The sequence below is a fragment of the Phyllostomus discolor genome, chromosome 2 (genome assembly GCF_004126475.2).
Source record: "Phyllostomus discolor isolate MPI-MPIP mPhyDis1 chromosome 2, mPhyDis1.pri.v3, whole genome shotgun sequence".
Classification (NCBI taxonomy): Eukaryota; Metazoa; Chordata; class Mammalia; order Chiroptera; family Phyllostomidae; genus Phyllostomus; species Phyllostomus discolor.
In genome coordinates, this window is record NC_040904.2 from 201,383,052 (window position 1) to 201,403,700 (window position 20,649).

The 20,649-nt window shown below is 39.6% G+C and overlaps 1 protein-coding gene across 13 annotated transcripts in view; it reads left to right on the forward strand.

The window, feature by feature from the left end:
* Positions 1-4,064: 4,064 nt before the first annotated feature.
* MYBPC1 (myosin binding protein C1) overlaps positions 4,065-20,649 on the forward strand; it is a 79,090-nt gene continuing 62,505 nt past the window's right edge. For 7 of the 13 annotated variants that reach the window (XM_036019472.1, XM_036019474.1, XM_036019473.1 and 4 more), the window contains exon 1: positions 4,065-4,316. In XM_036019472.1, coding sequence (XP_035875365.1) covers positions 4,298-4,316 — 19 coding nt within the window. In that variant the 5' untranslated portion in view covers positions 4,065-4,297. The remainder of the gene's footprint in view (positions 4,317-20,649) is intronic. The other 6 variants (XM_036019478.1, XM_036019483.1, XM_036019479.1 and 3 more) reach the window with 1 other exon arrangement.

A 20,649-nucleotide genomic window follows, 5' to 3' on the forward strand; every position in this document is an offset into this window, starting at 1 on the left:
ATGTGACAAATTTGAATAAGAAATTTTAAACTCTTTTATGGCAAAAAAAAATCATAAAATTAAAAGGCAGAGTTAATAGCACTAGAAAATAAGGTATTTGAAAAAAAGCAGTCACAGAAAAATATGGAAATCACCAATAAACATGGTATGTTGCTTAACCTTTCGAAAAATGGAAACTAAATTAATGAGCAATCATTTCTAACCCACTAAGTTGATAACCCACTAAGTTGATGACTTGTATGTATAAGAAAACAGGCAATCTTGTACATTGCTGATTGACCTGTTAAGTAGGCAAATTTGGGGGAAAATAATCTACCAAAAATCTCTCAAAGATTTAAACTATGCATGTACACCAGAAAGCTCACTTTTAACAATCTATCGTAATAATTTAAAAATATCTATACAAGTCTAAGGTTACAGTCTATTATGTTCATTGCAGTGTTAATTGTAGTGACAAAACATTGGAAACAATATGAATGTTCATCAAAAGAGAAGTAATTGAGAATACATGGCATACTATGGTACATCCATACCCTGAATGATTATTATCCAGCTATTTAAAAAGTGTATATATGTATGTATTCTTGTATATATACATATCAACACAGATGTCTATGTGTCTATGACAGGTTAAGTAGAAAAAGCAAGTTGAAGAGTAAAAGTTGAAGAGCAAGTTGAAGAGTAGATAAAAATAGATGAAGAGCTTTCTACATATGAATATATGTTTGGATGTGTATGTATATGAGCACAGAGGAAATTTAGACCATACTTCACACCTTGGAGTGAGGGTAAGGTTAGGGAGAGTGTGAGGCTTATTATTCATACTCCTCTGCACTGTTTGGTTGGTGCAGGAAACATTATAGATTTTATTTTGAAAGGTATAGCAGAGACTGATATTTGCCTTTCCAACATCCATTCCCTTTGTTCTCTTCGATAACAGGAGCCCATGGCCACTGAGCATGAAAGTCTACAAGTCCCACCTCTTCTGGGGACAGTTATGGCCATGTAATGAAGTTCTAGCCAGTGGGATGTACTGGATGTTTTCTGTGGGACTTCAAAGAAGATTCCTTAAGGTGGAGAAAGTGAGTCCTCTTCTTCTCTGTTCTACTGCCCAGAATGTAGACAGAATGACATGAGCACTTGCCGCCATTTTAGACCAGGAAGTCACCTGAAGGGTGGCAGGGGCGGAAGAAAGGACATGGATTTCTCATGACCTTGCAGAGCCACTGTCATGGCTCTGAACCAGTTGCTTTGGGCTTCCACCATGTGATTGAGAAAGACTTCTGTCTTGCTTTAACTGTTATTTTGTAGGTTCATGCTATATTCAGCCAAATCTAATCCTAAAGAACACAAACGGGGAAAACGATAAAGCATTTAAGAAGAGGAAACAAAGAAGAGCCCTGTAGACCACTTTTCCCACTCCCTGATACTGATGTTGGAGATGAAGAGTCTGCAACCTTCTGAATGGACGTACAAGATCTGAAACAGGGGTTATGTGTTCCTGAAGCAATACATTCCAGGGAATTGACATGTGTACTTATTATTCTAATTTAAAATTTTACTTTAACCCCCCCTGGCTGGTGTGGCTCAGTGGATTGAGCACCAGCCTGTGAACCAAAGGGTCGCAGGTTTGATTCCCAGTCAAGGCACATGCCTGGGTTGTGGGCCAGGTCCCTGTTTGGGGTCATATGAGAGGCAACAAATCGATGTTTCTCTCACATATTGATGTTTCTGCCCCTCTCTTTCTTCCCATCTTTCTAAAAATAAAAAAATAAAAATCTTAAAAATAAAAAACAAAATTTATTTTAACCATCTAATACACTCTACAACCATTTATTCTAGAATTTGCTTATACTTCCAAATCTTCCAATTAGGTTTTGTCCTGTTGCAATGAAATCCTTTATTACCAAAAAGTTCCCCTGGTCATAAAATATTTTCTCCATGGGTTGCAATATTTCCTGGCACGAGTTCACTTCAGTAAAATGATCAGTGTATTAAAAACCCAACAGAATTTCTGCAGAAGCCAATGATGGCTCAGCACTTCTTTTGTGGCATGTGTGAAATCTGCCCATCACTATAAACATTCTTCTGCAATGTGACACTTGGGCCTTATGTCCATTTCATATTTGGTGTTCAGTGTGCTGGGAATGCTAAAGAAATTATTCCTTTTCAGGGACTACCCGTATAGAATCACAATGTTAAACCTAGAAGGGGCTTCAGAGGTCATTTTTATATGCTCCTCAACTTACACAAAAGGAAACCGAGGCCCAGAAAGGCCGCTTGCCTTCTTTAGAGTAACTCAGCTGATTAACAATGATTCAAAAATTGAACCCAAGGGTCTGACTTCAGATTGGAGGTTCTTAGTTTGTCTCATCTATTAATCGATACTCTCATGGAAGATGCAGAGGAGAAGAAAAAAGATTTTTCTTTTTTTGTTGTCCTTTCAAGGCACATCTAACTTCGTATATAGACTATGCTGCTTTCTGGCTGATGTTTAACATCTTAGAGCAAATAAATCTTTTGGAAAGCAAAACAATGGGATCAGTGGCTCCACGTGGTTGAGAAACGGGCTTTCTTTGTAGAAGATGTTCATTGACCATCCCGATTGCTCCCCTCCCCCACTCCCCACATAGCTAAAGCATGAAGCTATTGAGTTCTAAGTTGAGTTTCCACCCTTATATGAAAAGTTAGCTTGGCACAGAGTTTGGTAGAGCTAAGTCTGACCAGCTGCACTCTCAGCCACAAGGGAAATTAAATGAGACAGTGCGGCTGGTTCAGAACAAATCAATCAAAGCCTCTTGAGAATGATCTTGAAAACGCATAACAATAAAGGCACTCAAGGAGTCTTTTCATATAAACTAATTTTAGTCCTGGTCTCTGTGGTGCTGTGAATGTGGACAAAGAAAGTAATGTGTCTTTTTTAGTTTGACCACTTGGTAGTTCATAGTTCTCCATCAGTTCCAGGAGAATTTTGGGAAGAAGAGACCAAATCTGACACAGTCTACCATTATCTTAAGTTACATTTGTGTGTCTGTTTGCCCTTTAGAAACAAAACCATGGCTAGTGGTCTGTCTGACTTTCTTTGCCCATGCCCCATACATTTTTAAGTGCACAATTCAGTGGTTTTTAATATATTCACTAAGTTGTACAACCATCACTACAATCTAATTCCAGAACATTTTTATCATCCCTAAAGGAGACTCCATATTCATTAGTGGTCACTTCTAATTCGACCTTTCCCCAGCCCCCAACAACCACTAATCAACTTTCTGAGTATCCTGGGCATTTCACGTAAATGAAATTGCATGATATTTGGTCTTTTGTGTCTGGCTTCTTTCACTTAGTACAATGTCCTCAAGCTTCATCCATGTGGCAGCCTGTATCATTTCTTTATTCTTTTATATGCCATGTCATTATTTTAAATGATGTTTCCTTTTTAATTTTATGTATTTGTTTTATAGAGAGAAGGGAAGGGAGGGAGAAAGAGAGGGTGAGAAACATCAATGTGTGGTTGCCTCTTGTGCGCCTCCTATTGGGGACCTGGCCTCCAACCTAGGCAGGTGCCCTGACTGGGAATCAAACCAGTGACTGGATGATGTTTCTTGAGAAGAGGTAAAGACTAATATTCCTTAATAGAACCCTTTATTATTCTTGGAGGATAAAATGAGAGTAGATATTCAGCATAAGAATTTGGCTTTTCAAATTAACATTATTGGCAAAAATAAGAAAAAATAAATCCAATAACTAAGAATGAACAAAAACAAAAATCTAATGGAACTGGACAATCATCATCTTAATTCAGAGATTTTCCTTTATAACCTTAGTAAAAAACAAGGTAGATGTTGAATTCATATATTATACTTTTTAATTTAATTTCATTTTTTTATCATCTAGCAAACTTTTTTCACTCCTGAGTCAACACTGGACTCCGTTAGAGAGAGAGAGAGAAAAAAAAAAAAGAGTAAGAAGGAACACGAGGCTGCAGCTGAATTTAGAAAGTTAGAGGTGTTCTCATCAGCCACATGAGACCGACAGGAGGTTGCTTCCAGTAAGGGAGAGAGCAGAGTGCAGACAACAGATGTGAGAAAGGTCCTCCTAGCTGTCAAGTTCCAGCATCCCTGTGCTCAAGAAGGGGCGGTGCCACATGATTGATGTTCAGAGGCAGTACAAAAGCACAGGATTTCTCCCCAACTGCTTGTCACACTGACCTGCACCATCTCTCAACTGCTCGTGGGGTTTCTGTCAACTACTATTGGGAGGGAGCAAACTCTTTGGAGAACAACTTTTTATTGTGGCCATGCCAGAACCTACGAAGGGTAAGACTCATCCATAAATCGTGTTGTTGTACTTTTCAAATAAAAGGTGTTTACTTCGGTATTTATTTTTAAACAAATCCAATTTCTTAAATAGACTATAAAGTAATAGAATCACTGTGATTTCAGGAAAAGATCCCTGAAAATAAAGGGACCAGAGGAAAAATATATGAAAAATATACCAATTTGAAAAATAATCTGATAAGGATATTTTGTAAATGAATATTGACTGAAGTTTCAAATAATAATTTTATATTCAATTTTATGGGATTCTTAAAGTAATTTAAGGAGGTTAATTGCTTATGGTGAGCAACTTGCATTTTCAAGTATATTTTCTTAGGTTCAATCATGAATTTTTCACCATGTATTTGCAATCTGTGTATGGGGGAGTGACTTGGAATGCTTTTTTAAATGGTTAATACATTTGATCAAGATTTCAAAAAAGAATTTGTGACAGTATTTCCAGATTTGCTCTGTTGTTTTTTTTTCATGGACAGATATATAGATTATACAGATGGAAGCATTTTTTATTTTTATCAGTGCTTTTGACACTTCATTAGTTATCATATTATTAAATCCTTGCATGGAAAGAAAAATCAAACACCTGAGTAAAAGAGAGTATCTTGAATATCATTGATGGATTGTGTTCTTTGATGAGTTTTACTGTATACAATTTCATAATATGTAGCCTTTGGAAAATAATTAAATTGAAAATATGAAAATATTCTTATTAGAAGAAATGTTTCTCCTTTCTATAAGAAAATCAAAATTTTGAAAGTACAAATTAATAATATAAATAAATTGGAATTAGGAATTATGAAAATGACTAATGAAAAACACAAATTAACAGCACAAGTACATGTAGTTTATTGCGAATGGAAATGTCACCTTAGATTTTTATTTCATTCATATTAGCCTTCATTAGTGCTCACTGAGTTTTTATTTTTCACTTCTGTGAATAAATGCAAAAAAAATGAGCAGGGAGTAAAAAATAGTATTTAGTTTATTCATTGTTAATTCTTAAAACTGCTTTTAACTGTGATTTTGAAGAACCTTGAAAAAGATGCTAGACGTTGAACCCAGGTTGAAATACTAACCGAAGTCTTTGAAATATATTTTCTTTATGTAATTAAGTAACCAGTGTTGACAGGCTGTGGTGATCGGTTTACAGGTTGGCTTTACTTAGTGGTGGAGGGCATTGATGGATGAAGTCTTCCACCCGAAATAACCACACCAAATGCATGCATTAATATGGGAACTTAATCCGGACTATCAGGCAGGGAGTCCAAACCCTGCTAAAGTGTCTTATTTGTAATGCAAATGATTTACATGTGTATTAAGTGTCCTTTTTATTTGATCTGTCACTTGACCAGCCTCTTCAAGGCTTATTTGGATGAAATGCATTCTACGTTTCCTGAGGACAGAATATTGTTTCAATTATCCCACATTTAGTGGGTGAATTTGCATAGATTATTTCAAAGCCCACTTGAAAATGACAAGAAAGTTGACAAACTACCACACAGAAAGATGACAGACTGTATGGCCTATAATACCAACTAAATTATTCTGGTTGCTGAATGTGATAAACGTTTGCTTTGTGTCTGACTGCTCAATCTGACCCATCCCACTTTTAGAGACAACGACGTTTTAGAGCTACAAAGAGGAAGCTATATCTTTAACTTCAGCTCCCCCCACCTCAAATGTATATTTTTAATAAAGTAACAGAGATACAAAGTCCTCATGATTTTCTTTTGCTATAAAAGCACTGTTGATATTCTGTGTAGGAGTCCCCCCCCGCCCCCCCACCCCAACCAGGGCAGTAATTTTATACTCATAGATTCTTGGTTGGTTTAAATTTGGGTGGTGGGAGTGGAGATAAAAAGAGAATGGCTGATATATTTAAAATCCTTTGAGGAAGTACAGGGACTTTAAAATGTGTTTCCTCGCCAGCAGAAATGATTCCTAGAGAAACTGCACCTTGAAGAGATTTTCTGGTGAAAATGTTGCATTTTAATATTGTTTTGAGCCAGAACAGCAAGGACTGTGTCAACTATTCTGGTCTTTGTACCTTCTCCTAACCGATTTCATTCTTAACTGGGATTGGTTTTGTTCCATGGAAACATCCCTCTGAAAGATAGCCTCAAGAATCAAACTCGCCTCTGCACCAATTCTTCAGAGTCACTTCAATCTGCAGGAACATTCCCCCAAGGGACAGGTTCCTCCAGCCCCTGCAAGTCGTACCATCCCTCTTCCCCACGGCCAGGAAGGACGTGACCACTTGCTGTCACTCTTGATAGACTACACGGGCTGTTTGGCCCTCCTAGGATCCAGGAGGACCTGGCAACTCTTTGAAAGGAGGCTGAGTTTTCAGCACCCGAAGTTGCAAATGATGTATCTCTCAACTGCCTCCCAACCTACTGTGACCTGATTCTGGGACCTTCATGTTGTCGGGTCTTGGAAGAGCTGGACCTTTTAAGGAGGAGGGCAATGTGTAGGTGTAACTGTGGGCCTCAAGGAGGAACTCTGGTGGAAGTGACGGGGTCCTTGTTTAGACACTTGAAAATATTCTGGGTGACTTGTCAACCACTTTTGGAAGAAGAAAGTATTATTTTTAAGGAGCAACCACTTCCCATTCCCTCCTCTCCATCTTTATCAGTTGTGTACTTATTCTTTAAAGAACGATATTACTTGTACTGCCAATTCTACATAAAAGGCCTATCTTACACTTTGAATTCATGCAGAACCTGATGCCTTGTAATGTCAAGTTATTCTATTCTCATAGCAAGAGAAGGTGTGGGAAAAAAGCTGGAGATTTGTGGGAATGATTTGCACACATGTATATATGTATCAACCATCAATGGAGCATTTACCATGAGCTAGTTGCTGGGATTTTAGAAATATGTTTCAACATGGTCTCTGTTTTAAAAGCCCTCACAGCCCCTGGGTTCTACTGTGTAGTTTTAAAAAAAAATCACCTTTCACTGGAAATTCCTCTTTCCTGTCAAAAAGCAATTTTATCAACATGAAGTTAGAAAATACCCAAAGCCTTTATTCTGTGGTAGAATCTCTAATAGTTTAAAAATACTATAAACAGCTCTTAAAACCCCCAGAAGATGATTCTTCAGAATTTTATCTCTGTAGTTTGTGATAATTAAAACCATAACACCTGGTTCCTAACACACTTAGACAATTCTAACTGTCTAAAGCTAAATATACTAGCAAAACTCTCCTCTAAAACACCAAGTAGAGGCTTCAACACAAATTTCACTATTTGTTACATATCGGGCCCTTTTATATTTTATGTACTTAACTTGTAGGAAATAGGCAAAAGTTCTTCCTTGGTGTTTGTGTACTGTTCAAAAAACCCTTGGGATATTCACTGCCGCTTCTTCATCACCCATGTGAGATCTCTTCTTGCAAACTCAAGCATATGGAAAGACTTATCTCCATTTATGACCATAAATTTTAAGGGGCCATTCTAATAACTCTAAGAATCAAAGGGATGGCATTGCTGTGACAGATTCTTTTGCTATACCAACATGCAATACCTATCTGCCTAATTTGTCTTGGCCCTTTTCAGTAGGAATAGGCAGGGATGCACTGAGGAAGTATAACTTTTAAGTCCAAAGGACTGTTCTGTTTGCTCTCTTTCTGTCTTGGTTTCCCTAGAGATTTCATGACATTTAAAAATTCTGATAAAGCCCCCACACTGTTCCAATGGAGAGCAGCATTCATTACCTCTTGCCTATTTCTCAACATTGCTCAAGGATTAATCATTATCAGAAAAGAAACCGTAGTGACGGAAAATCTCCCTCTTCTACTTACTCTTTGACCTTCCTTTTCTAGCTGCATGAGACTGGATGGTTTATTTCAAACACCAAAATAAACTTGTCTTTAGAAAATCACCTAATATATAAAATATTACCTTTCTCTCAAACTGGGGGAAAGTTAATTTGCAGGAAGTAAGAGAAAGAACGGGAGAAGAGGGAGGAGGTATTTTATCAAGGGCAACTATTGTCTTATTTTAAGGGGTTCATTTAGGTGAAGCTAAAGATTTGGAAGAGACACAAAGACATTTGATGAATGTCCCAATATCTTTCTTCCCCTGAGAAAACATCGCTATGCTGTACTGGAGCAGTCTGCAGTAGATCTGAGCTGTCTGTTGTCAGAAAGGACACTCTGAGGCAAATGCACACTAGAGGGACTTAATACTTGGCAAAATCATTCTTTTTCAGTAGCCTGATTTTACGACTGTCCGGACTGCACCTGTTAGGAAGATAAATAAGGGATTGGCCGATTCTTTCCTTTCATGCGCCCTAAATACATTGCCTTAAAAACCCTTGGGAAAAACAAGTTGTATCCTTACTTCTCCTCCAGTCAGTCAGGAGAAGTCTCCCCCAGAACTTTGAAACAGCAGCAAAGTAGGCGAGTAAGAAAGTTGGTGGAAGGAGGGAAGGTCGAGGGTTGGTGCTCTGGCGGCTCTGAGGGACCCAAGTGGGAGGACAAAGCCTGGTATTGTGCGTAAGGATCCTTGGCTCTCTCAACGGCTCATTTTATTTTGTCCATGAGACGTGGCCTTGAGACATTGTATTTTAGACTCGCTATGAACAATTGGCAGAGTTTTCTTTTTTATACCAATTTCAAAGTCCCTGAAGCTGACATGAGTATTGGAACAAACTATCCAGGCTGAATGCACTTTAAAAGAAGAAAAAAAACACTTGGGCATAAAAATAAAAAGATAAATGGTCACTTTAAAAACTTGAGTGAATATGAAATAATGTTTTTGTAATACTTCCATAAACAAATATATACTCTTTTTTTTTTTTCATTTCAGAGAGTTGTGGGAAGAGGCTGCTCTGAAAGGAATTAAGTGTTGTTGTTTTTACAGCCCTAGAAAGCATTTTCATTATGTTTGCTTAAATTCCTGGTGATTGTTGCATTTAAATTTATTTGTAGGCTCTTTATGGACACACAGAGAAGAATTTTTATTATTGTTAATAATTACTATTTTTGTCTGCACTCCCTTTTAATTAGTCTATGAAACCTATATTAATAGACACAAAATACTCTCGGCAGCCAGTGTGGTAATTCTAGATCTCATCCCTAGACATGCTTGGGTGAGTTAGGTAATGAAGAACAGGATTAAAGCTCCAGCAATCAAAAATAAGCAGAAAACTTTTAATTTTGTACATGTGGCTGAGGGGATAGGGCCATGTCTTCTTTCTTTGTTTCCACTTTGTCAGTTTGTGATGGAAACAGACGTCTCTTCTGCAGGAGTCCTTTGCCGCTTCGGAGTATTGCAGTTCCTTCAAATTTGAAAGAATATGATTCAAGGATATGAAACTGTTTAACAGAAAAAGAGACTTTGCCACTTAATTCCCTACATGTATGCAAATTATCTCATCACCAGAGAGAACACGGCTTCTGTCCCCACAGCTTTTTCAAAGGCAGCCTCAAAACTTCAGTGACGAATTGTCTTGCTGCACCCAAATCGCTTTTGCCTGGATACGCCCGGTTATAATTTACAAAGAGCGTTGTTTTGGATAGCCACACAGAGAGACAACACACCACAGTTCAGGATGTTCCCAACTGTGGGGCAGGTTCTTCATGTGCTTTTATACACATTTCCACAGTGAAGTTTGGGGCTCCATCAGATTGGGGTGTGAAGGGATTGATTTGGCAAAGAGAAAGACTGGGATCATTTACTCACATGCTTGGTTCTCTCTCTAAAATGAGTTCACAAAAAACTACCTGCAATCTGACTTTCATTATGCCCTTCAAGGCTGAGTTACTGCTCTCTGTGTTTTTTAAAATATATTTTATTGATTATGCTATTACAGTTGTCCCGTTTCCCCCCTTTATTCCAGTCCGCCCTGCACAGCCCCTCCCACCCACATTCCCCCTGTTCTCTGGGTGCCTGTAGCAGTTTGTGTCTCACTCTGCTCCAGCACGGCCCGCCCCGCCTGCAGTGATTCAAGCTTGAAATCCACCTTGGTAAGACTCTGCCCTCTTACGCTCCCTTAGGAACCTTTTCATGGGCCTAGTGGGCACATCAATACAATATCTAAAATTATATCTAATAACATGTCGATGTTAGATCTTATCATCTTGTTCTTCATTTTTGTTTATTCATTTTTTGTCTTTATGTTAGATATTTACAAGAACCTGGGGCTAAATTTTTTTTCTCTCATATCATCTAATTCTTCTTCTAAATAACATCAAATCTTTGAAAAAATTTCCCAGGAATTCTTTGCTTGGGCTAGGTAATAGTTTCTCCCTTCTATAAAATTTTATATATCTTGGAACAGAATTCTCTGTTTATAACTAAAAATTTGCCTGTGTGTATAATTCCCTATTTTAATTTCTCATTTTTTCAGTTAGATGGCATTAGAGTCGTTCTGTATATAGTATATATTTTGGCTTTTTTGCATATTACATAAATAGTATTAATTATTAAACAGTGATATAAACAAAGGTACTATTATTCATAGAACATTCTAGACAGTTTGAAGTCCAGTTGCACAAGTACTTAGTTACTACTTACATTTCATATGCCTCAGTTTCCTCATCTGTAAATAAAAATAATCGTTGTACCTAACTCATTGGGTTTGTATAAGAATTAAATGAGATAAATCAGGTAAAAAGCTCAGAACAGGACTTAGCTCATAATGAGAACTGCATTTTCCTTCTAAAGAGCAAACTCAGAAATGTTGTCTGTTAAAGGTGCTAAATGCTTCACATTTAGTATAAATTTTGAGGGCATTTCTACCAATATATGACAACCACTATAAGATACATGACCATTACTCAGCTCCTTACCTTGTGTTAACATCTATCATACATTGCAAAAGAGTTGTTGTTACTATCCTAGCCATCGTTGATACCACCAGAAGCACCCCTCTTTTTTTTTTAACCTGAGGGGAAGCATTTAGCTTTCACGCGGGAATCAGATCAGAGCTCTATGCTCGCAGAGCCTCCAGCGTGTTCCCGCTGAAATGTGTCGTGTCCAGCTGAGGCTCTCCAGTTGTTAGATGATGACAACCAATTGTTTGTTCACTGTCCCATTGTGGGGCGTGGCCTTTCTCAGGTAAAAGAGTCGCCCCGTACATGTAACTAAATCTACCACCAAGGGTTAGCAGGCTTGGGTTTGTTGGATGTTAGGATTTTTCTCCCCACTAGGGGTGCTTCTTGGCAGGTAGGGTCTTCCTCCAAGCCGAATATTTGTGAGAGAACCCCGTAAAGAACTCTCCGTGACCACATAATGGACGTGGTGGGTGATTGATTGAGTGCCGCTGTGTTTACTGCTGTGGAATTTTATTTTTATGACCCCACCTGGCATTGGCACTGTCCTTCCTCTATTTTTAGCAAGTTACCCAACCTGAAGCCCAGCAATGCCTTGGGGCGAGGCCTTTACGGAATTTGTCTGATAACCCTATGACCATCCAAGAGTGATATGAGGGTGGTGCCGGTCAGCCTAGGAACAGAACCCCAGGAAAGGCAGAATGAGGGACTAAATGAGGAAATTGTTATTCAAGTCACTTTTGCAAAAACTTTCTTTTGACCTGTGCAAAGGTTTTAAACATTTTCAACGTAAGTGAAGGTTTTCACACACTACTATGCCGTTCAACCCCCGTTTGATTGTTAGTTTAAAACATGTAAGAATACAGATAAAGTGACAAGTCATCAGGTCTTAGCAAAAGGTCTTATTTTCATCCAGCCCCTTATTAATAGTGAAAAGCTGTTTTTTGCAATATAATACTAATCACATGTCAACCCTCTTCCTGTGTGGAATGACATCTTGAGTTGAAACATTTGTAATTAGAAAGATATAAGAACAAGTTGACTAGGAGGAGAAGAAAAAACTCTGTGGATTCAGGGAAATTTCATAAAATTGAATAATGAGCCACTGAAATTTTACATACGTGATACACAATGAAACTTCTATTCAGAATCATAAAATACAGTCTTTGGCAATACTTAGCCACAGTAAATAAATATGGATTAAACTGATTGAATCATTCTGAATAGCTGGATTCTTTGGATAGCCAAAAGTTTTTGTTCTTGAATCTTATTATTTCAATTGGACAGAAACATACCTAAAATGTAATATATTATCCCTTGGTTTTAAAAGCAAACTAGAATGGATATAATTTAACTTCGTTTTAAATTCTAGGTATCAGTTATTGTACCATGTGATATCCTGAAGCCCACATTATTTGCTTTTGTATTAAATGGGTCATTATTATTTGTATTGGACTTTGTGCCCAATTTTTCATAGCTCTCCTGTTGCATTCTTTTCTGGGAAGCTGCTGTCTTCTTTTATTATTCTTTTCAGTCAGTGTGTGAAGTGACCCCTTGGTCGTTTGCTCTGGTCCCCAGACCAGGTCATCAATCTGGCTGAGTAGGGCTAGTCCACTGAGTGTCTGCAGAGCACCTGTGGCATCACATTAAGGAGGCACTCATTCTCAGGGTTGTACAAGTGCAAGGTCAGCACCTGTGAGTGAGTGCCTCCTTAAAAGCTGTTACCTAGGCACCTGGCCTGCCTCACCCTAGTCCTCCCAGTTCCCAGACTAACTGAGGACCTGGGTCAGGGGCTTCTCTTGTGAGTAAAGCACTTATGCTTTTAGTGTTTGGAGTTTGGGGGGCTTGAAGAGCTCCAGACAAGTCCATCTCATCCTTGGGGGACCCTTTTAATGCGCTGGTCAGCAGTTGTTGTCTGAATAAGTGAGGATGCTAGATAGCTAAATTCTGAATAGGAGAGGTAGTAGACAACGTTGCCCTTTTGTCTGTATTATTGTGATACGAAAATAAGTTATTACCCCCTAAATCAACTTACGGCTTTTATTCTGACCTCTTTATTTGTTTTATTGATCAAGACTACAGGGTTTTTTTTTCTAAACAAGGCATATAACATGAGTTTATTTTCTTAAAAAAAGCAAAAAGCAGCCCTGGCTGGCGTAGCTCAGTGGATTGAGCGCGGGCTGCAAACCAAAGTGTCGCAGGTTCGATTCCCAGTCAGGGCACAGGCCTGAGTTGCAAGCCATGACCCCCAGCAACCGCACATTGATGTTTCTCTGTCTCTCTCTATCTCCCTCCCTTCCCTCTCTAAAAAATAAATAAATAAAATATTTTTCTAAAAAAGCAAAAAGCACACACACAAAATATTTTTAAACAAGATTTGCAATAAATTCTAAGTGTTTCTTAAACTTTTTGGTCCCAGGTCCATTTGCACTTTTAACAATTTTTGAGGAAATTAAAAAGCATTTGTTTTGCTCATTATATCAATCAGTATTTAGTATATTAGGAATTAAAATTGATAAAAATTTTACAACATAAGAATACACAGCATAAGTTTTATTAGCTGTCAGAACATTATGTCATCACACATATATCCTATGAAAACGTTACAGCATATTTATGACAGAATGTGAGTAAGAAAAGGCAAAAAATGTCTTAGCATTATTTAAAAAATAGTTTTTACCTTGCGGACTCCCCAAAGGGGTTTTGGGGACTCTTGGGGATCCCAGACCATACTTCAAGAATCACTATTATAAATTAATATGGAATTGCCTCTAAAAAATGTGTAATTCTCTTAAATCTCAAGGTGTAAAATATCAGTATCTATAGTCTATGATGACCAGAACAGGGGACAAAATAAACAACAAAACCATCAAAACATTAAATTAAACATTAATTTATGTCCAAAATTAATACCCCTAATGCATAAGCAATGTGACCAGTAGAAATGCACTGTCATTTGTGTTGGATGATTGTTTTGGTGATGCTTATGACCTATATAATCAAAACTCCTCTCAGAGTGATGAATACCTGCATATGAACCATATTTTGTATTAAAGCAGTTTCCATTGTTCTGTTGTCTAGGCATGCGAGGTCCCGACTGCAAAGGTACACGGTGCAGACCCCACCGTCAGCGGGGAATGCACTTCACAGTGAATATGACACATTTACTCTAAAATGAAAGATAATTTGTTGTACTACCAAAAGTGACAGAACAGGAGCTGGCCAGATAGAGCCTGATTCACTGTAAAGTTTACGATACATATGGCATTCACGTACAAGGTCCAGCAGAAGTGATGTCTGCTGGAGGGTGGTTGGTAGGGTAATAATATGGGTGGAATAAGTTATAGTTTTAATTTGAACATCTCACCTAACATGTCATATGATGTGCTTGAGTGTGATAGTGTTATGTCACAGAATTACATGCTTATGATTTTATAATAAAAGATTTTATGCCCTGGCTGGCGTAGCTCAGTGGATGGAGCACGGGCTGGGAACCGAAGTGTCCCAGGTTCGATTCCCAGCCAGGGTACATGCATGGGTTGCAGGCCATAACCCCCAGCAACCGCACATTGATGTTTCTCTTTCTCTCTCTATCTCTCTCCCTTCCCTCTCTAAAAATAAATTTAAAAAATTATTAAAAAAAAGATTTTATAATAAAAAAAGGGGCATTCTTTGTGCAAAGCCCTGTGTTTTATTTCAAACCAGGAATTTGACTTTAAGAATAAGAAATAATAAAGAATAACATACAATATTTTCCTGCACCCCAAATTACCAAAGGATGCTTTTAGTACATCTATTTTTAAAAAGTGACACAAAGAAAACCACAAAAAAACCTAGAATCCCATCACTCAAGGATAAAGACTGTTATATGTTCTTATTGTCTTTTCTATGCTGACAAAGCATATTATATGATATAATTGTGCCGTTCATGCTACCAAAAAGCTAAATTACATTGTACACAAAGGCCCATAAAATATTTTTAAGCAGGTCAAGCAATATATTACTTGAGCCAGTGGGCCCATGGGAAGGAGAGAGCTGGTTTGTTTGTATCATTTTGGTGAATAGACACATACATACAGAGTCAGGTTAATGCCTATTAAGACTTCCAATTCCCTCGCCCCCTTTAATTTATTGACCACAGAGCCCTTGATCATTGCAAGTAGAGATGGGCTGCCTTGGAGACCCATTTTTGGAGTTCTGGGTTCCCAGTCTTTCAACAACAGCACAAAGGCCACACATGAGTTGTCTATTTAATAGCTGCCACCAGTGCCCGTCAATTAGAATGCCCTGGCACTCACTGTGCAGGCCTGCCATTGATGGCATACCTGTGCTTTTTACAGTAGGTGGTCATAGGAAAAATCCACCAGAAATAGCTCGAGCCCTTTGAAAGCATTTCAGGGTTGCAGAGGGAAAGTCTATATCTGTGAATTAGACAGGATCAAAGAACAGCCGCCTTTGCCAAAGGAGGAAGGAGCTAGCTTTAGTTGCTGGTTTAGAATCTGATTAATTTTCATGTTGTTTGTTAAAATAGTTCCCTGGGCTTATTTTTTCAGAATACTTTGATTTCTTTTTGTTAAGAGTAAACAGCAACTTGTATATACCTACTTCTTTATCCTGTTAGTATGTTTTCCAGTGGAGACAGTAGGATGAGGGGAGGGAGGTGAAAAGCTAACTTCATTCACCTGGTAGAAAAGTCGCATAGAATTTGCCCTTTGTTTTTGAAAAAGCGAAGTATAGTAGGACCTCACCTGAGTAGGTACCTGTTTGCTCTTAAGCTTAAAATGGAAGATCTCAAGAGCGTCCCAAGACTAGGTGCCTTCTGACAGTCACAGCAAAGCTAAGCTGGTTGACAGTGGAGGTGGCAAGCTTGTTCTGAATGGGCTTTTGCTACGAAATGTAGCCCAGATTTTGAAAGAAGGGATTCCTTAGAAAGGCAAGGGATGTTCCGTCACAGATGGCCAAAACTCTAGCCCTAATTGCCTTCCTGCCCTTGTTAAGAAATGGAAGGAAAGTGTTGACAATGCGAAGAAATATAAATGATGGGCTTGGGTGACTGCCTGTGAGTATACAGCCAGCGGGAGGGCAGACATTGTGTTCCCTGTGGGTAAGACAGACGAAGAAAGCTGCCCTTGGAGTGCCAGGGGCCGCTTCTTCATTTCTTGGCAGCGAGGAGAAGGGGCTTTTGTGGCATAGGAACAGGCTGCCAGTCAACTATATTTATGGAGCACCTGCTGCACGGAATTTGAAAAGAAGGAGACAGGCCTTGTCCTCAAGAAGCTTGTGGTCAAAGAGAGAAGGAAAGTCTCCATCTACTGTAAACCCTTTCGCATTCATGATGGCATTTGAAATGAAGAGGACTTGGTGATATTTAGGGCATAGTCTGAGCCTTGTCACTCAAAATGAGTGTCAGGGATGGGCAGCATCAGCAGCAGCATCTGGGAGGCCGTTAGAAATGTGGAATCTTGAACCCAGAGTCGGAATCTGCGCTGGACCAAACTCCCTACATGATCTGTATATACCCTGCAGTTTCAGAAGCAGCAGAGGGGCCTCGAGGTGGTGCGTTTCAAATGTTCTGAGAGAGCAAAGCTACCTGGCTTGGTGAGTCAATTGATAGAAAGGGTAGTTCATTTACCTCTGAGCCTCTTAGACACCAGCATCTCATCTTAGTCTTCTCTGTAAGCTCTCCCTCCCCTTGTTAAATTCATAATGGGACAGCAATGAATTCTGGTTGCCTGGGGCCTTCTTCTTTTGGTCCCTATTCAGCGGGGTCCTATGGAAACGGCTGTGAGTGAATCATTGTTACAGAGGCGGCCAATGAATGTTGGGAACAAGCAACTGATTTTTAGAGGAGTGGAAAAGCTGTGGGCAAAGTCAGAGGCCCAGATGGGAAGTGAAATAAGACAGCGGTGGGCCTGGAGGCTAACTTCAGTGGTGTCTGGTCAGTCCCAGTCATGTGCTGCTTGGTCTTTGCCACTCCTGGTTTCCCATCTCTCCAGGGTTAAGACAGCAGGAATTCTTTGTTTCAAATGCCTTGCAAACTATTGAAAGTTCTTTTTTTTTTTTTAAATCTTTTCTGTCCCCCAGGATTAAATGATTGATCAAGTTATCTACATTGTACAAACTATATATTGCATGTAAATTTCATCAAAATCAATTATTACCATTTCACAGTAGGAGAGTGAGAGGCCTACCTCCTCTGTTCAGTTCCCAGATGCTTTCTCACCCCCTGCCCCAATTCTAAATATGTTCTAACATGATGCAGCCCACAGACCTCGAAATAAGGCCAGTCCCTAGCAGATGGCATGTGTAGAAAGACATGAGTGTCATCTTCACAGGTGTGTCAGAATAAAATTCTGATAAAGATGATGATAACCATGAAGGGACAGAACATATAAAGTGTGTACCATGTTCCCCATCCCTGCAAGAACTCATTCATTCCTGCCAACAACCCTTAAGATCTATTCTGCTATCATTTCCATTGCATAGATGAGGAAATTAAGGGTCACTCCACCCCTACAGACAGGGCAACATCCATATGGGACTAGGTGGCCATGACAATAAAACCAATCAGTTCAGTGCAGGGAAGAATGCGGTAATATCTCTGAAAGGTCCATCAGCTTACTTTTGCCTCCACAAGCCTGAGCAGCTGAGAGGGGAAGTGCAGCCTCAGGCTGCAGAGCCCAGGTTCCGAGTCAGGCGGACCTGGGCCAGAGCCTGGCTCAGCTCTTCATGAGCTGTGGGACCTCTTAGGGATTCCATTCTTATCTGCAAAATGGGGATAACTACAGTGTGGACTTCATAGAACTGTATGGATGATAAGAATTAACATGTACTAGGTGCTGCATGCAGTGGGTATCAAAAAGTGGTTGTGCTTTATTTATTCCTTCACTGGCTGTAAACTTTTAGGGTATCTATGATTTTTAGAAGGGCAATGTTTGGCTCCACCTACCTATAAGGCAGGCATGCATTTTTCTACTTTTGTTCCTGCAACCATCTTAAAAATGTGCCAGCATTAATATTCTATGTTTATATAGTTCTGACTATCTGCTGCAGTTAGCTGTTAATGACCCATTTTCTGTGGATTTCTTGGAAGTTGAATTAAGCCTTTTACATTCTCTTTGGTTTGATTTGGGGTCTGTTACATAGAACATGGGGGCCATAGACACAATGGACGCGGAGAATTCACTTTCAGGGCACATTTACAGTTTCAGTGTCCAAGACAATTCTCTTTTGTTTATTTGACTAGAATTCATTCACCCTTGGCCTTACTTCCAAAACAGGATTTTAAGCGACCACAGCTTCCCTTACAAAGTAGGTCTTTGTTTACATAGATGCTGAGAAAGCACAGCCAATTTGATAGTTTGTACACAATCACCAAAGAAGCCCTTCTTAATTTTCTTTTTTGGTCATTTAATGTGTTTTCAACAATAAACGAGATACTAAGGAGAAAGGAAAGGAAGGAAAGATCCCTGTCCTTGTTTAGGTGGGAAGGAAAAGAAACATAAATATATAGAGACAACTGAAGAATAATTTAAAAATAATTTGTAAATAAAGAATGTATTATGATGTTGTCCAGAATGCCAAGAAAACAGGGGAGAGGAACAGAATGGAATAATTAGCTCTGGGAGTCTTAAGACAAATGTCAAGAAGACAGACCAAGATGGCCATAGGACAGTAGTGGTGACAGTCATCGCTGTAAATTGCAGAGCTCTATCTATGTGCCAGGCACTGTGCTGGGCATTTTATATAGGATTAGCACCCTAGGAGGGCATTTATTCTACTATTCTCATTTCACAGATGGGGACGCCAAGCCGATAGAGATTAAGGAATTGCACCAGGTCACACAACTAATCAGGTGTAAAGTCAGGATTCAAACCTAGGTCGGTCTGATGCAATCATACATAGAGAAAAAACAAAAGGCCTCTTGGGAAGAAGATCATCACTCTTACTGGCAGAAAGGTCAGAAGATGAAAAGAGACACCAGCTCTGGAGCAGAGGGGCACCAGGAGGGAGAGGGAGGAAGTGCCCACTGACAGTGGCTTTGAACACTGACCTGAAGAATGCAGACCTAACCCAGCAGGTAACAGGGACCCTCTTGTGTAAGATAACAGGATGAAACCCAGTTGTGGCCTAAGTAATCCCCACACCTGGGGGAAAAAGAGACTGGAGGGCAGCAAAACTTGTCTGGCGAGAGGGAAGAGGTCCTCAGGCAATGGGCCACTGTCCAGAAGACAGCAGGTCAGGGAAATTGGCTCTCACTCTTGGTCTCCTGATAGCCGGGTGCTGCATCAACTCACCCAAAGCCAAGAGGTCAGCATTAGAGTTCCATCTCTGCACTCAGACCTCTGAACATAAATTGCCTTGACGGAGGGCTTCATCTTCTGGTTGATGCTGGTACTAAAGAGCTTTCCCATGATATGCCAAAGAAGCAAAAGCATTTCTTTTGACACCATCTAAGGAACACTGGTCTTTCACGGTACCTTTTTTTTTTTCACTGTGTCTTTAAACTACCTCACATCCTGCCACATTCTCATCTACCAGTCTGAAAGGTTATGTTTTTTTTTCATTTAGTCATTTTCTCCTCCCTAATTAGTAAAAAATAGTGTACTTATTTATGAACATCTGAATGAAAATAGTTTTTTTGAACAATACATTGGAGTTTATACCCAGCACAAAAAATTAGTGACGGAAGAAAATGTTGCTACACCTTGGCAGCCCTGCACCGCTCCTTCCTTGATTTCTATTGCTGTGAAGCTGGTCTGTCCATGCTCGCTCCAGCCTGCCCAGACGGAAACAGGGCGCCTGGCCTGTGCGTGGTGATGGCTCTTGGTCACACCACTCATTGTGAGGCCTTTCTGCTTGGCTTGGGAAAAGGCATTTATGTGGAAAAATGTGCAAAATCCTAGATCCAGACAAAAGATAAGGCTACTGGGATCCCACAAAGTACCTAGAATACAAAAAATTTTCCTCGACATTTAGTTGTCGGGCAGAACATAATTGTAAATGATACCACCTTCTTTAACTGCCTCTTCTGCCCTGGAGGAACAGCTGGTTCTCACGCACACCACTCATTCCCAATTCTGGGCCTCCACGGGGCTCAGCAGGGGAAATTCTATGCCCTTTGGTCACGGGACTGCCTTTAGCTAGTCGGACATATTCTTGAACAGAAGTTTCTTGAACATACTTTACCACCAGAATTCTCTTTATTCTGGATATGCAAAGCCAGATATAACATCTCAAAACCAGAGCTCTGAAAACCTCGGGTAAGTGTAGGTGGAAATGTACTCCAGGTGTATGCACTTCCTGAAATGACTGTGAGAGGGGTAGACTCTGTTTCCCCGTGAACAGAGGGTTCGTCTTGCACAGGGAAATGCTGCCAAGACTTCGGTTTCCTCAACATTCAGAAGGTTTGTCCCATGAGGGCAGGATGATGTTGGAGACACTGTGGTGCCTCTGGAAAGCGAGGTCTGAGGTCTCGTTGACTGAGCACGAGCCTCACCATAGACTCTACAGGATGGGAATGCCTGAGGCTCTA